General features: G+C 39.8%; 1 protein-coding gene across 12 annotated transcripts in view; it reads left to right on the top strand.

Moving 5' to 3' along the window:
- Positions 1-15,573, top strand: part of nlgn1 (neuroligin 1) — a 342,392-nt gene that overhangs the window by 32,908 nt on the left and 293,911 nt on the right. For 8 of the 12 annotated variants that reach the window (XM_088312255.1, XM_088312253.1, XM_088312252.1 and 5 more), the window contains exons 2-3: positions 2,750-3,310; positions 7,505-7,564. In XM_088312255.1, coding sequence (XP_088168381.1) covers positions 2,839-3,310; positions 7,505-7,564 — 532 coding nt within the window. In that variant the 5' untranslated portion in view covers positions 2,750-2,838. The remainder of the gene's footprint in view (positions 1-2,749; positions 3,311-7,504; positions 7,565-15,573) is intronic. The other 4 variants (XM_088312249.1, XM_088312254.1, XM_088312251.1 and 1 more) reach the window with 1 other exon arrangement.

Here is a 15,573-nt window from a genome sequence, read left to right as displayed (position 1 = left end):
ACGAGGCCAGATTTGAAAGGCTAGTTCTCGGAGGCTGCGTAAATCTGGACAACTGCGTAAGAGGTCTTGTCGCACCAGAAGTGACGTCTTCTGGTCGCCATATTGGACATCGAAGGACGCTGCCAATTAATTTGTACGTAGATATTGAGCCTGTCCAAATTCACCACGGGTTATGCGGTCCATTCAGGCTACACGAGGAGGAGCCTTGTTCGGCTTCGGAGGACCCAGCCTGCGAACAGGCCTTCTGAGGTCGCAGCCTGTTAATTTGGACACGGCCTATGTCTCCTGGCTGGCCTGGGAATGCCTGGGGATCCCTCCGGAAGAGCTGAAAGACGTGGCTGGGGAGAGGGAAGTCTGGGTTCCCCTGCTGAAGCTGCTGCCTCCGCGACCCCACCCCGGATGAGCGGCAGAAAATGGATGGATGGATATTATGATCTCTGGCAGGGGTGTCAAGATCCAGTCCTGGGGGGTCGCTTTCCTGCATGCTTTCAATCTTTCCCGGTTACAACCCATCTAATTCAAATGATCAGCTCATCTGCAAGCTCTGAAGAAGCCTGCTTAGTATCCTGCTCATTTGAATCAGGTGTGTGGCTGGTCTGGAAATAGACACCCCTGATCTATGGTGTCAAAGGCTTTTTTTAAGTCAATGAAAATCCCGAGAGTAAATTCTTTTTTATCTATACTAGTAGTGATGTCATCCACAAGCTCCATTTCTGCCACAGAGGTGGATCTTTTCTCTCGATTGATTCTCACTTTTGATTATGCTTTTCGATAAAGTTGTCGAGTCTGCTTGGCAAAAACATTTCTAGAATATTTGAGAACTGTGGCAACAGTGATAGTGGTCTGTTGTTTGTGAGTAGATGTTTATCTCCATTTTTATATATTGGCATAACATTTGCTGTTTTCATTTTAAATTTTTTGGGCGGTCAACAGAGGGATGTAGAGCCACAAATGTTTGTCTCGCGTGTAGTTGATGTTGGTTCTGAGTGTCTCGGCCATTGGTGTCAAGTTGTGCGCACAGAATTTTGAACCCCAAAGCAGAGCCAAAAACAGTTGTGAGCAAATAGAACTTTCTTGAAACGAGAGCAAGGATAAATGCAAAGTAACCAAAACTACAACATCAGCATAATGGTAATGCGCTTACAAAACTAACGCAAGCGGATCGCCAGTGCAGGGTGGAAGCTAGACACCGGAACAAGTGACAACAAATGCTAACGGAAATGAATGTAACGGAAGCACAGTGAACAACTAACAAAAGAACTCAGCCCGATTGGGAGAATGACAGGTGACTAAAAACAAAACACAAATAAGTCCTAACTTCACAAGCGAGGACAAACAAATGTATCGAAGACAAGAAATACTAAAACCGGACGGGAGACAAGGTTACGTGGTGACGACAAAAGCACATGATTGACTAAGAAACTAGGCAAGCAGCAACGATATTCCGGGGTCTAACTCCCACTTCTCCAGCACCTTTATACCCAGCTGATTGGGATGACAAGCAGGTGTGCACTGGAGGCTCCGCCCATCTACCAGGCCCAGGGACTGGAAAAACACAAGTTAGTCACAGAACATGACAATTGGATTCAAAAGTTGTGGTCAAAAGAGGTCTCCTACTAAGAAATGAGTGGAATGTGTCGTACCACATATCCCAAACAAAGGGTACACTCCCTGTATGGTTGAGGTTAGTATTTGGGTTTCAGTCAGTTGATAGTTTGTAATTTTCAATGTGAAATAAGGTGTTTCATCGTCAAGCCACCAAGGAAATGGTTTAACAGAAATAAAAGAAAAAAGAAGTCACTTAGATGTTGAGAATTCGTGTGGCCAGTGTCAAACATTTAGGTTGAGCCACACCTCGAACAGGGCTCAGCAGTCAGGGCGTGTCTTTTGCATCCTCTTTTATGCACACCCTTCCACTTGAACATTTGCATGCTGTTACATTTGTCTTTCTTGTATATCAGCAGCGTGTGGGCAGGAAATGCTCCCAGACCGTCAACAGAGCGTTCATCGAAGTCACACATTTACAGATTTTGGAACTTGCGCGGGGCGGCACGGTGGGTGACTGGTTGGCACGATGGCCTCACAGTGTAGAGGTGGTGGGTTCGATTCCGGCTCTGGCCTTCCTCTGTGGAGTTTGCATGTTCTCCCCGTGTCTGTGTGAGTTCCCTTCGGTTACTCCGGTTTTCTCCCACATTCCAAAAAATATCCATGGCAGGTTGATTGGACACTCTAAATTGCCCCAAGGTATGTGTGAGTGCGGGTGGTTGTTTGTCTCTGTGTTCCCTGCGATTGTCTTCCTTCCCAACTCAGAACTCGGGTCGCTGAAACGCGAGTACCAACAGGCTCTTATGTCTTGTCTCCCTCTTTTGGTCTTTTATATGGGTCGATTTCTGCCTGTTCTGTTGTCAATGACATTTATTCATTCATTCATTCAAACATTTCCTCAGCACAACAAAATATCAATATAAAAAAGTACACAATGAAACTGAATTTTTAATCATCGTTTGCCATCGTCGTCCATCGTAAATCAGGTCTTGCAATATAATTACCCTTGGTGTGGACTGTCAGTCAATGTACATTGTTTATAATTGTTCATGTCAAGACATTTGTGATTGAAATAAATATTTGTAATATTTTCATTCAGAATTATAAATCTGGTTCTGACAAAAAATAATAATCACGTGAACCCCCCCTTCTCCCCTTATTTTCATGTGGTTACTAATTGTTGCACTTTACTTTTTTTCTGCAGGGCCTGGATTAAACAGTCTCTTTTGGTTTTCTGAGTTGTCAACTATCATCTTACCCATCTTACTACTTGGACTATATTTAAATTCTTATATGTGCAGCAAGAAAATGCGGTACATTGGTTTGGAGTGTCACACAAGCACTGGTAAATTGTTGTCCTTTCTATGGCTGGGTATATTGCTAATGCACATGTGTGCTGTGAAGGCTGAGAAAATTTATGAAAATGACCCAGTGGTTACTACCCCCAATGGAAAGCTCCGTGGAATCAAGAAGGAGTTGAACAATGAGATCTTGGGCCCAGTTGTACAGTTTCTTGGTGTCCCATTTGCAGCCCCACCCACAGGCGAGCACCGCTTTCAGCCACCTGAGCAATTAGTGCCATGGCCGGATATCCGCAATGCAACACACTTTGCCCCAGTGTGCCCGCAGAACATTGTGGAGGGCCACCTTCCTGATGTGATGCTGCCAGTGTGGTTCACCAACAGTATTGACGTTGTATCATCATACGTCCAGGACCAGAGTGAGGACTGCCTCTACCTTAACATCTATGTGCCCACGGAAGATGGTGAGTTAGTCAATTGACTAAAGGAGACATGTTTGAAAGGATTATAGAGGGTGTCTGTAAAATAAATCTGCAATCTGCCTAAGAGTTCTAAGTGACTGTAATATTTTGTCTGTATTATTGCAATCTTGTTTCTTTGTCTTTCTCTAGTAGATCGCATGACATGTGAGCATGTTCAATAAGCATGCATTTAGTATAGAACTGTGTGTTTGGAAATAACATTTGAAATTTATTTTTCCTTGACCATCTCTCTGCCTCCCTTTTCCATCAGCAACAATTTGTTTTTTTGTTTGTTTATTGCTATATTGCTGCAGCCATCGAATATTTTTGTATTCGGATAACTCACTGAAAATTGTATAGAATAATTGAATAAATTGGTTAAAGAACAATTATGAATGCATACGAGAAGGTAACCCGTCATTTAATAACGAATGATCATGATATATATATATATATATATATATATATATATAAAGTGGACATTAATATGGGTCAAAGTATGTCAGAGCCACAGTAGCAAGTTTGCCGGATAAAACAGCACGGGTGGGCCTGGTTAACAATTGTTCAGTGGAAATGCAACTGTGTGAGGCTGTTAGGATCAAAGTGGAGAGTCATTCTTGCCTGTTAAACTGCCTTAGAGAGTAGTCAGACACCTCTTTCCAGCCTAAATTGGGCACTCGCTGAGCAGCTAAGTGCTCACCATTAGCCGTTAATTCTTGTGACAGCCTGACTGCAGGATGAAGAAGTGTTGATGTTGGTGGCAACAGTGGTCAGAAAAGTCAAGTCAGCCGCCAAGGCATCAGACACTAAAGGAACAATTTCAAAATAAAAGTGTGCCAAGGCAGTGTGTCAAATTATATATATAATAATTGGTAAAATTTTAATCTAAAGTTGGTGTTTTAAACTTGTTGGGAATGTGTTACCATCCTACACATCATGATCAATAGTTGACCATGGCCATGACCATGCACACCAAATAAACAGGCACCCGACACAGAAAAGAATCCTCGTTTCACCCGTTTAAATTTCAAGAAAAATGTGCAGTCAATGATCTTATAATTGTGTGAAGGCTGAGACCTTCACACATATGTTATTCTACACCTTTCGACTTTATTATAGTTTCTCTTTTATTCCTCGCCTTTTTTCGGCGCGTAACTACTTCCACAGTTTTCATCCGATTTTCACCGTAACAACTTTGTTCTATTCCAAAAATTCACGCCTCGTAGGCTTCCATTTTTCATGTCTTCACCTATTTCCCATAATTCACCATTTCACTTTATTCAACCCCAAAAACCCCATTCATTTCCAATGGAAGATTCAACATTTCACTATTAAATGCTTCAAAATTAAAATTTAACCCATTCAGGTCATTCATTTCACATTCCTGGAACTCCTTTCACATAATTCATGTCATTCACTCTATTCATGCATTCCCATTTCACGTTTTACCCCACAAATCCCCATTCATGTCCAATTAAACATTTAACATTTCACATTTACATGCTTCCAGTTTAAAATTCAAGACGTGACGTCATGAAACAGGAAGTTAACCGGAAGTGATGTAAGTGAACCGGAAGTGATGTAATTCGACTGGAAGTGAATCGGAAGTGACGTAATACGACCGTGAGTCAACAGGAAGTGATGTAATTTGACTGAAAATGAACCGGAAATGACGTAAATCAACCGGAAGTGAGCCAGAAGTGACGTAAAACGACCGGGAGTGAACCGGAAGTGATTGAATCCGGCCGGAAGTGATGAAAATCGACAGGAAGTGAACCGGAAGTGATTTAATTCGCCCCAACGTGAACCGGAAATGACGCAATTCGACAGGAAGTGAACCGGAAGTGATGTAAATCGACCGGAAGTGAACCGGAAATGACGGAATTTGAACGGATTCACTTGATTCACTCAATTTGAGTGTCAGAAATTCATCCATTCGTCCATTCCAAATGGATCTTTACAATTGACGTGTACATGGTTTCAGTTAGAAATTCAAAACATTTATTTCAGTCATTTCACATTACTTTTTTCTCTCTCACATTCTTCACTTAATGTATTCCTGTTTCAAAGATATCTTTTCCCATTCATTGTACCTATACATCCTTGTGTGGTTCAGAGGTTAAGCACTCGTTTCCCACCCGGCAGGTCGTTCAAGTCCAGTCCATGGAACTTCTTTTTTTTTTTTTAAATTGACACAATGCTTTCACATTATCACCATTTTACATTTTAATATTATCTCAATCAATTTATTCATATTCATTTCCATTTAGTGTCATTCAACATCATTCACTATCATTCAACATCCTTCCACCTTCCATCATTCACTATCATTCCACATTCTCATTCAATTCTATTCTCTATGATTCAAACTTATTCAATTTCATTCTCTATGTTTCAAAATCATTCAATATCATTCCACATCCTTCCACCCAGATGGCTTCAACTCCTCAGCCTTCACACACAATTTGTCCAGAAATAGCTTTCTCTAGTTATTATTATTATTAATATTATTATTATCTTAACACTTTGATGATGAATAAGGATGGGTGATGAGCTTTGGATTGCTGATATGCCTCTCACAATTTTGTCATTTTCAATTATAAAATGAATTCAGCCATAAGTGTCATCATGTCCGTGTCAATCATAATTACTGTAATTAGTTACCACTTTTATAACCCCACTTTTTTTTCTATGAATATGGCTGATAGATTGCAGCCTGTGTGAGAGGCTATGTAGCAGTCCAAATGTTAGCAATCTTGTCTAGCAGCATCAATTGAAAAGGTTAAAGTAACTGAAAAGTTGAATGAAGAGAAAAAACGCTCAAAATGACTACAAAAACAGGAATTAAAAACCTCCTACTTTTAAATCAGAAACAAGTTACTCAACAGAACCAACTTTTCTGCTCAGTCATCCACATGGCTACAGACTGATCACATGAATGGGCATGGCACTTAAGCCTTTGACAATGCTGAGCAAAAGTACACTTCGAGAACTTTAAATTTGTCCACTAACTTCACAGAAGCTTCTAATGGATGTTGGTTTTCTTTCTTTCTCAAATTCTCTGTCATTTCACAAAACAAGAAAAACAGAATTCAACTAACACAACGATCTGCAGGCTGCAAACAAACTTCACAGATCCAAGTGTGGACTTCTTTCAGAAAAAAAACAAAGCAAAAAACAACAAAAAGCCTAAGGAAAAAGCCAAATTGCAGAGTAAATATTTCGTTGCTGGCTCAACTGAGGTCCAGTCTCCGACCAAACCCACGCCCCTCTCTAACTGAAAACTGCACAGTAAAAACAGGTACAGTGAATAGCTACAGTATGTAGCATCTTACTCACCGTTGCTACATTGCCAGCATGACTCAATTCATGAGGCCGTGCTGTGTTGTTCCCCTTGTTTTTTTCTTGAAAATTGTCTTAATCCCTCTTTTTTAACTTTGTTGCTAATCTGAGATAAATAATCCGGCCAAGGGAACTCAGACAGCTGGTTGCCCTGCCTGGCTGCAGCGTGTGCCCATGTGTGCACTGCAAATGATTGACAACACCCCTCAGTCATGCATTCTGTCTCAGCAGTCTCTGATAGACAATGCTTGTTGTTTTAAAATAATTGCAATAGACTTTGGAGGCCTAAAATGGGATGAGAGAGGGAAGATTTTTCCCAAGATAATTTTAAATGTTCTACTGTCAGGTCATATAAACAGTTTTTAAATATAACAAAAATGTTTTGTTTTGTTTTTTACTGCAGGCTGACCCATTTTAAGTCATTAAAGCGTAGAAACACCACTATAGTGTAAACAAATTTTAAGAAGTGTCTTATCAATCATGGAATTTTGACAGAAAAACTGAATGACTCCAAAAATCCTGGCTTACAAAGAACCCGAGTAACCTGTGAAATAGCTCTGTCCACATTCACCTCTCTTAAATATTTGACCTTTTGTACCACCTTTTTTCTGTTTCGAGCCACTAAACAAATACAGCCCCTTAACCATGGCTGTATTTCATAAACAAGATTGGATGACCAACTGTTATTCATTTTCCCCCACACTTATTTTTCAAATTACAATTTCATTTAATCAGTTTGTGTGTGTGTGTGGGGGTGCGTGTGTGTGTGAGTGGGGGTGTGCATGCATGCCAACACTTTTGTAATGTGTGTCCTGCGGCCACATGTTATTTTTTAGTCTTTTATTCATTTTACAGTCAAAAGAATTTCCAAGGAATGTGCAAGAAAACCGGGCAAGAAAATATGTAGGAAAGGAGGTATGTATGATTACATGCACAACAATATAGAAAGAACGAAAGAAAGGAAGAGAAGTAAAGAAAGAAATGAAAATGAAGTGAAATGTGTGGTACAAAGGAGAACTATACAGGTGAAGCTTATTGTCAGTGTCTATGTGCACAATGAGCCTCCCTGTCAAAGTGTCCTACATGCGAAGAGTAGAAAAAAAAAAAAAGTAATAGTAATAAAAGGTTTGGGTAAGCTGCACTATCGTTTTGTTAACGAGCATTAGCCCCAGGAGGAAGTTGTGAAAAGGAAGTGAGCCACCCCAGGGGCATTTGTTATACAACATTTTTTGACTAGAGTTTAGCCGAACTTGTAATTGTGAAATGTTCCCCCTGCCCGATCCAAGCCTCATTCTCCCTAAGCATCCTGGATTTTTCATATATATTGCTTGACTTCATTTACAAACTTTAAAAAATTAAAAAATTAGCTCTCTAATGAGTATATTTACAATTATGTATGTACCATTTGGTCAACAATTTAATAAGGTAAATAATGTAAAATGTTTTTTTATTCACAGATGGGTAGTCATTGAAGCCAAAATAGCGGGAAAGTTTTGGCTTCCGCTGTCTGTCTTGTGACACAACAGGAGCGCAATGTTTACGTTTCTCCTACTGAAGTTGCAACAATGTCTTGCTTGACTCGGGCTGCAAGATTGTGTATTTATATGATGTATTTATATAAAGTTTCATAATCATATGTGTCCATCTTTTCTCTCCGTATACCTTAACGATTCCCAAAGCCACGGAAGGAGTGAGTAAAACAAAAAAATGCTCACTCACTCATGTTGCAGTAATTTGCATTAATTCAAATTCCTCCATTTGTGTTATTATTGTTGTTATTGTTTCCAAAAATGTTGCAGCTGTAATGGTAAAATGATAATGGCAGTACAACACCTTCAATCACTGACTCGTTCGTGAAAGGGAAATGACACAACATTCACTTTTTTTTCAATCTTTCAATAGATTCGGTATTAACATTTCTTTCTCCAATTTTGCAACCGCAGCGATTTGACTTCCCGTAGTCTCCCTTCCCAGATTTTCAAAATACAATACAATACGACTTTATTTATATAGCGCATTTCGCAAGGAATTTGCCATCAAGCAGACCTGGTTCACACCTTTGTGTATGGCGGCATTTTTCTCTGCATTTCACTTCCGGGAAATAAAAATCCAGGAAGGGAGACTACGGGATTAAGTTGCGATCAAATTTATTTTAAATTTGCGTTATTTTTATTTTAACGGGTCAATATTTCCAAATTAATCACAGGAGTTAACGCATTATTGTTGACAGGCCTAATTTATATATATATATATATACATATATATATATATATATATATATATATATATATATATATATGTATATATATATATATATATATATATATATATATATATATATATATATATATTAGGGCTGCACGATATTGGAAAAAAATGACATTGCGATTTTTGGGGAAGTTGCAATTGACTAATTAGTAGGGGGCGTGAGCAAGACGGTCTGTATAGTCTCAACAATGTAAAGCATAATGTAGAGTGCTGCTTTTATGAAAAAAAAAGTTTTGGTGTTCTAAAAATAAAAGAAACATTGCACGTCCTACGATGTGGCTATTGCGCATGCGCACATTGCAATTGCGATGTTCAAACCGCATATCGTGCAGGCCTGATGTATATATATATATATGTATATATATATATATATATATACATATATATATATATATATATATATATATATATACATCCATCCATCCATCTTCTGTACCGCTTCTCCTCACTAGGGGGGCGCTGGAGCCTATCCCAGCTATCTTTGGGCAGTAGGCAGGGGACACCCTGAACTGGTTGCCAGCCAATCGCAGGGCACACTCTGACGAACAACCATCCGCGCTCACATTCATACCTAGGGACAATTTAGAGTGTTCAATCGGCCTGCCATGCATGTTTTTGGAATGTGGGAGGAAACAGGAGTACCCGGAGGAAACCCACGCTAACGCTGTCTCTCACTGTGAGGCCATCGTGCTAACCAGTCGTCCACCGTGCCGCCCTATATATATATATATATATATATATATATATATATATATATATATATATATATATACACATAACGCTGACGTGAACTGGTGTGCGTGTTGCTATGGGTGATTGCGTGCCAAATTTACTGTCATGTTTTTGTGTAACAAAGGAAAAGATACAAAATCAAAAATAAATTTAAAAAAAAATAACTTAGGACTTCTGAGATCAATCAAAAGTTGAGTAATTGTCTAGCGATTTTCCCTGAGACTTGGCTACTTGACGAGACATCTGAGTCTTGAGTAAAAACAAATGCTCCAGGGGTGGCTCACTGCCTTTTCACACCTTCCTCCTGGGGCTAATTCTCGTAAACAAAACAATAGCTCAGCTTATCCCCTGACACATCCCTCCTTTCCTGGTGGGTTTCGTCAAATGACCAGCTATGGCAATGCTGGGTCGGTGAAAAACACTGGTGTTAATGTCTGCCAGAAAGATCTATACACGGCTGTGGACCCTTTTCTGTGAAATTGCTGAAGAAGGTCTAATCCGTCCAAAATGCTTCTTATTCTTTGTACTCCCTTGGCCATAGGGAGGGCAACTCTCACGAGCCCATGTGACTATTTTGGCAGGGGTGTTCAACCCTGTTTCTCAAGGCCTGCTGTCCTGCCTGTTTTCCACATTTCCCTGCTGCATCACACCCGATTCAAATCATTAGGGCCCGAGCAGCGACCGCACAAGTCCATTGTAGCCATGGTCTAAAGTGTACAGTCAGCAAGTTATGAATTTTTGAATATCAACTTTTGGCCCATTTTTGCTCATTTACAGTTCATTTCTTTTGCACTCTGCCATAGAGAATTTATCCGATTGACTTAAAATTTTGGCGGTACAATCTTAAGACCTGGGACAAACACTGAGACGAAAATCTTTAGCTTTCGATATACTATATGACAGGGGCGGGGCTTCAAAGTTTGCATTTAATGATTCTTTCGCCACAATAGGCAAAATGCTTAATAACTCTCTTGCACATGCTCCTAAAAATTTCAAACTTCACATGTATATGAAGTGTCATGTCCCAAAGACATCTATATGTCAATATTCTGCCATACATATAGCGCCACCTAGTGGCAACAGAAAAATATATAATCTTTTACATTTTTTACTACACAAAGCCCATTTAACTTATCCAACTGAAAATTTGTCAGAACAGCCCAAAGACGTTGATCGTACTTTATGCCGAATTTTGTGACTTTTCGGCGAAGGGCGTGGCCAATATGGTGCCGCAAAGTCTGATTATGCTCCGCGGCAACAAAAGCTCCTGTAACATGACTCAGATGATCCTATCGTCTCGAAAATTTTCACATTTAGGATATCAACCCTGAAGACATCTGCGAACGTAGTTTTCATTGTAGTGGTAGCGTCACCTATGGTTAAAGCAAATACAAGTTATTTTCGTTGATGTTTTTCTCAGAGCAGGTTAACAAGTTCTACCTTATAATTTCTCTGATGAGTGTTTAGGCCTTCAGGATGTCACAATGCAAAATTTGGCATTCTTCATGAAAAGCTGTGGGCGTGGCTTCGCACAGTTAGCCAATAAAACAACGCTGATTTTGAGTTTCTAAATATGAATGAAAACTCATGAAACCTTTCACACATATCAGGCCTGGCAAAATCAATATTTTATTCGTTTCTCATGCAATTGTTTAAAAATGGCTCGCGATCGCCCCCTAAAACCTTTCAAAAAAGCACCAGATGCAAGGAATGAAACCCGTGGAACACATGAAAAAGCTAAATCAACAAACTATATTTTAACCAATCATTGTGGATCCTAAACCACTCAGTGAATCTGATGGCTGGATGTGGCTGGCAATCCGGGACCTGTGATGTCAAATATTTTATAGATGACATTAGCAGTCTGGCAATTTAGAAGATGTTCACTTGTTGCTTTCAAGGGCCATCAACTCAATGGTGGGGTTAGGGTAAATTCGCGAAATGCCTATTGTAACCTAATGTAACCTAGTTACATTTAGTATAAATCAGAGTAGAATAAAATAAATAATATTTTCAAACATTTTCATCCATTAATACTTGCTATTGTTTAAGTATTTCCTGTTATAAGGATCTTTTAAATATGTGCAGAGAATTTATGAACTTAAGCCAATCATCCCAAAAACATTCCAAATCACATGTCAATAACTTCGATATTTCCATAATTTTGTCTGATCTAATAAAAGTTGATTGTTGTCCATATAAAAGTCCATTCTATGCATTACTCTCATTTCCCTCTTTTGCTCTTCATTGATATTAATAGGTCTACAATGGCTTCTAATCCTTTGTATTTTTTTTTAACGTTTCCAATATGTATCTTCCAGCAAAACTCATAGCCTATGTTAAAGCCAAACAGTACTGTCCAATTCCAATTTCCATATGAACAGTTTTCTACATTGGTAATTAATCTGTCATTTCCAAAACAAATCAATTCTGCTTTCTCTTCAAGTAGCAAACATTTGTTTTCATTCAACCATTCATTCAATCCATTCCCTACTGTTAAGATTGAGTTAATAATATCATGTCCTGTGCAACAAAATATTTGTACCATAAGCAAAGATCATCAGCTTCTGCAGATATCATTTAAACAAGTGAGCAAAATTTGAGCCACAAACCAACATCATTTAATGTGACTATTCATTTGTGTTAATGAATGCTAATGTTTAAATATCTGTATGACAGACCCCTTATTCTATATTTCCCACAAATTTGAAATTATGAGTGATTAACTGTATCACATTCTCTCTCTCACAGTCAGTAAATAATACAGGGTTTTCACTACTTCAGGTTTTGGTTATTGTGGATTAACTCTATTGTGGATTTTCATTTGTGACCATAAATTTATATATTGCACCTTACTATTTTGGCACATATTCCTGCTATATTTCATCCTTCTAGGTCGTACCAGTCAAAACATGTTTGGGTTTTTTTCCGGGGAACTTTGTATTACAAAAAAAAGACCATGAAAATTAGACAGCTCGTCGCCTATAATTATCAGCAACGCGTTCTATATTTTGCATTTTAAAAAGTACATTCATTAAGTGTTTAGAAGGGTAGGAACCATGTGTGTGTGTTGGGGGATTCTTAACCGCTCAATAGAGACGTAAAAAGTAAATAACTAAAATATAACTAAAAAAAAATCATTTGAAAAAAGTCAACCTCTGATTCACTTATTGTAGAGGGGCGTGAATGTAATCAACTCAACTCATGTTTATTTATATACTACTTTTGTCACATATGCCATAAATGAAAGTGCTTTGCAGCTGTTTTATAACATATTCGTCTGCAGTACGCTTTACGGCAGTAGGATTGATGCACCTAGCTCATGTGAATACCACCTGTTCACGTGGCATTTAATAAAGAGACTGAACGGATAAACTCGACTGGGATCATTCTACATGGTGTCAGGAGAGGAATAACTTGCAGAGAAGAAGAATTCGTCATGGCGAAGTTTAATCCCCCAACGAGTATTTCGTTCAATAAACCAAGTGAATGGCCGGACAAGAGGCAAGGTTTTGAGCGTTTCAGGCTCGCCATAAAGCTGGACAAGGATGACGGGAGAGTCCAGGTGAGCTGCCTAATATATGCCATGGGCAATGAGGCAGAAAATATATATAAATCATTCACGTTAGCCGAAGAATGCCTTAGAGATTACTTCAGCGTTGTGGTGAAAACGTTCGATGATGAGGAGGAATGTTATACATGAGAAGCCATGTTTCCACCAGCGTATCCAGCGGGCAAGTGAGAAGGCAGAGTGTTTCATTCAAGCCCTTTACGACCTATCAGAACACTGCAAATTCGGCATGAATAGGGAGGAAAATATCCGTGACCGCATCATCATTGGGATAATCGATAAAGAGCTCTTGCATAGGCTACAAATGATGCTGGACCTGACGCTTGCATTGACAATACAGACCGTCAGGCAGTCTGAAAATGTTGTAACACAAGTAAGCCTGCAAGGAGGTTCTGCGGGACATTCGCATGAAATACAATGTGGACGAGGAAAAAGTAACTGGAAGCAAAAAGGCAAATCAAAAGAAAAGAAATGGGAGGACCTGATGTAAAAGAAAAGAAATGGGGAGGAAATTATGCTAATTGTGGAAGATGTGGAAAAGCACAACTTAGCAAAGGTGATAAATGTCCTGTTTGAGATCTACATGTAACTACTGCAAGAAAATTGGCCATTGGGCAAAGATGTGCCGCAACAAGTCTGACAATGAAATTTCAGAGGCAGAACAGGCATCTTTTTACTTAGGTTCTGTGCACAGTGCAGAGGAAAAAGAGCAGTGGACAGTGCAGCTCAAGGTAGATTCCACACTGATGGAGTTTAAAATAGACGCGGAGCAGATGTCAGTGTACTGAGTGAGGATTCATACCAGTAACTCACACCACCACGAGCCCTGATACCAGCTGAAATCTACCTCGACAGCCCAGGAGATGGGTTATCGTGTCTGGGTCTGTGACGGAGCGCCTTTGAATGACGGTCACTCCGTCACGACATTGGCCGTTTTGTTCCCGTGGAGCTATGCTCCATACAGACTTTTCCACGCCGACCCGTGTAACAGTCCGTGGTCATACTTTCCATAAAGACTGTTTCATCACTGCCTGGACAATTCGTGAAACTCATTGCTGGTGTCGGGAGTGCACACTCGACACTCGCTCGACATGCACGCACACACACGCGTACACAACAATACACTAACCTGGATACTGCTGCCTCAGTTGCACACATCCTACGGAGCAAACCAAGGCAATTCCTTATTGTGCCTTAAAAGACGATCGATGGCGGAAGAAGAGGTCACCTGACTTTGGACTGAACCATTTTTAGCCAATTATTTGTATTATTTTGTAGTAATTTAACAGCTGTGCTATGAAGACCTTTTTATAACATGACGATATTATTTATGTAAATTTTGGTTCCTCTTTAGTTCACAGACATTGAAATTGGAATAATATTATTATTATAAATACCAAGATTATCTTAAATGGTTTGCCCGGAGGGAGGGGCTTAGCATATTAAAGGAGTTCCATATTCATTTGTCAGGAGGGCTGAGCCTAGTAACGTTGTGGGTGACTAGATGCTACAGACCATAAGCCAACAGAGCTAAGTTAAAGTCGAAGTTGAATTTTCAATTGTAAATATTTTCTCCTTGTTTTGGGTTTCTTTATTTGGTTATTTTGTCACTTGAGTCCTCACTGTAAATATATTTTTCACCTATTGGGCAATTTTTGCATCCAATAAAACCCACAGAACTTTATTTTTCGACTGTGCCATCATTATAATTTTTTTCCCAAAAACAAACCTGTGACTGGGTCATATCAATGCCACGGTTTGCTACAAGGGAAAGAAATATCCATTGGAAGCAAATGTAGTGCGCGGCCCAACTGTCAGGAACGTACTAGGCCGACCTCTGTCAGTAAAAATGAACCGAGTCCGGCTAGTGGATGACGTGACACAAGCCATTTCCGGCCTCTAGCAAGCTTTTGGTGAGCATAGTACTCAAAACTGAGCCTGTCAAATTCCAGCTGAAGGATGATGCTACACCACATGCTGTGCACACTGACCGCCGGGTGCCTTTCTCAATGCGTGACAAAGTGAAAGAGGAATTATGCAGGATGGAGAAAGCTGCAATCCAACGTTCCCGACGCTAGCATCCAGCTAGCCGGGCGCTCGCTTCATCGTGCGGTTCATCTGAGAGACACCGGTAAGAGCAGGGGTGGGGGTCTCTGTATTTACGTGCATGAGGACTGGTCCAAAAACAGCACGATCGTTGAGAAGCACTTCTCCCCTGATATCGAGTACATGTCCGTTAAATGTCGACCTTATTTTCTCCCGAGGGAAATAACAGTAGTGATCGTCACTGCTGTTTAAATTCCTCCCAATGCTAACGCTAGCACTGCGCTCTCGCTACTCGCGAGCGTCATCC

Source organism: Idiotropiscis lumnitzeri, chromosome 13 (genome assembly GCF_059441095.1).
Source record: "Idiotropiscis lumnitzeri isolate Australia: NSW breed Sydney's pygmy pipehorse chromosome 13, RoL_Ilum_1.0, whole genome shotgun sequence".
Classification (NCBI taxonomy): Eukaryota; Metazoa; Chordata; class Actinopteri; order Syngnathiformes; family Syngnathidae; genus Idiotropiscis; species Idiotropiscis lumnitzeri.
The sequence above is the reverse complement of the archived record's forward strand: the minus strand, read 5'-3'. Positions and strand labels throughout refer to the sequence as shown.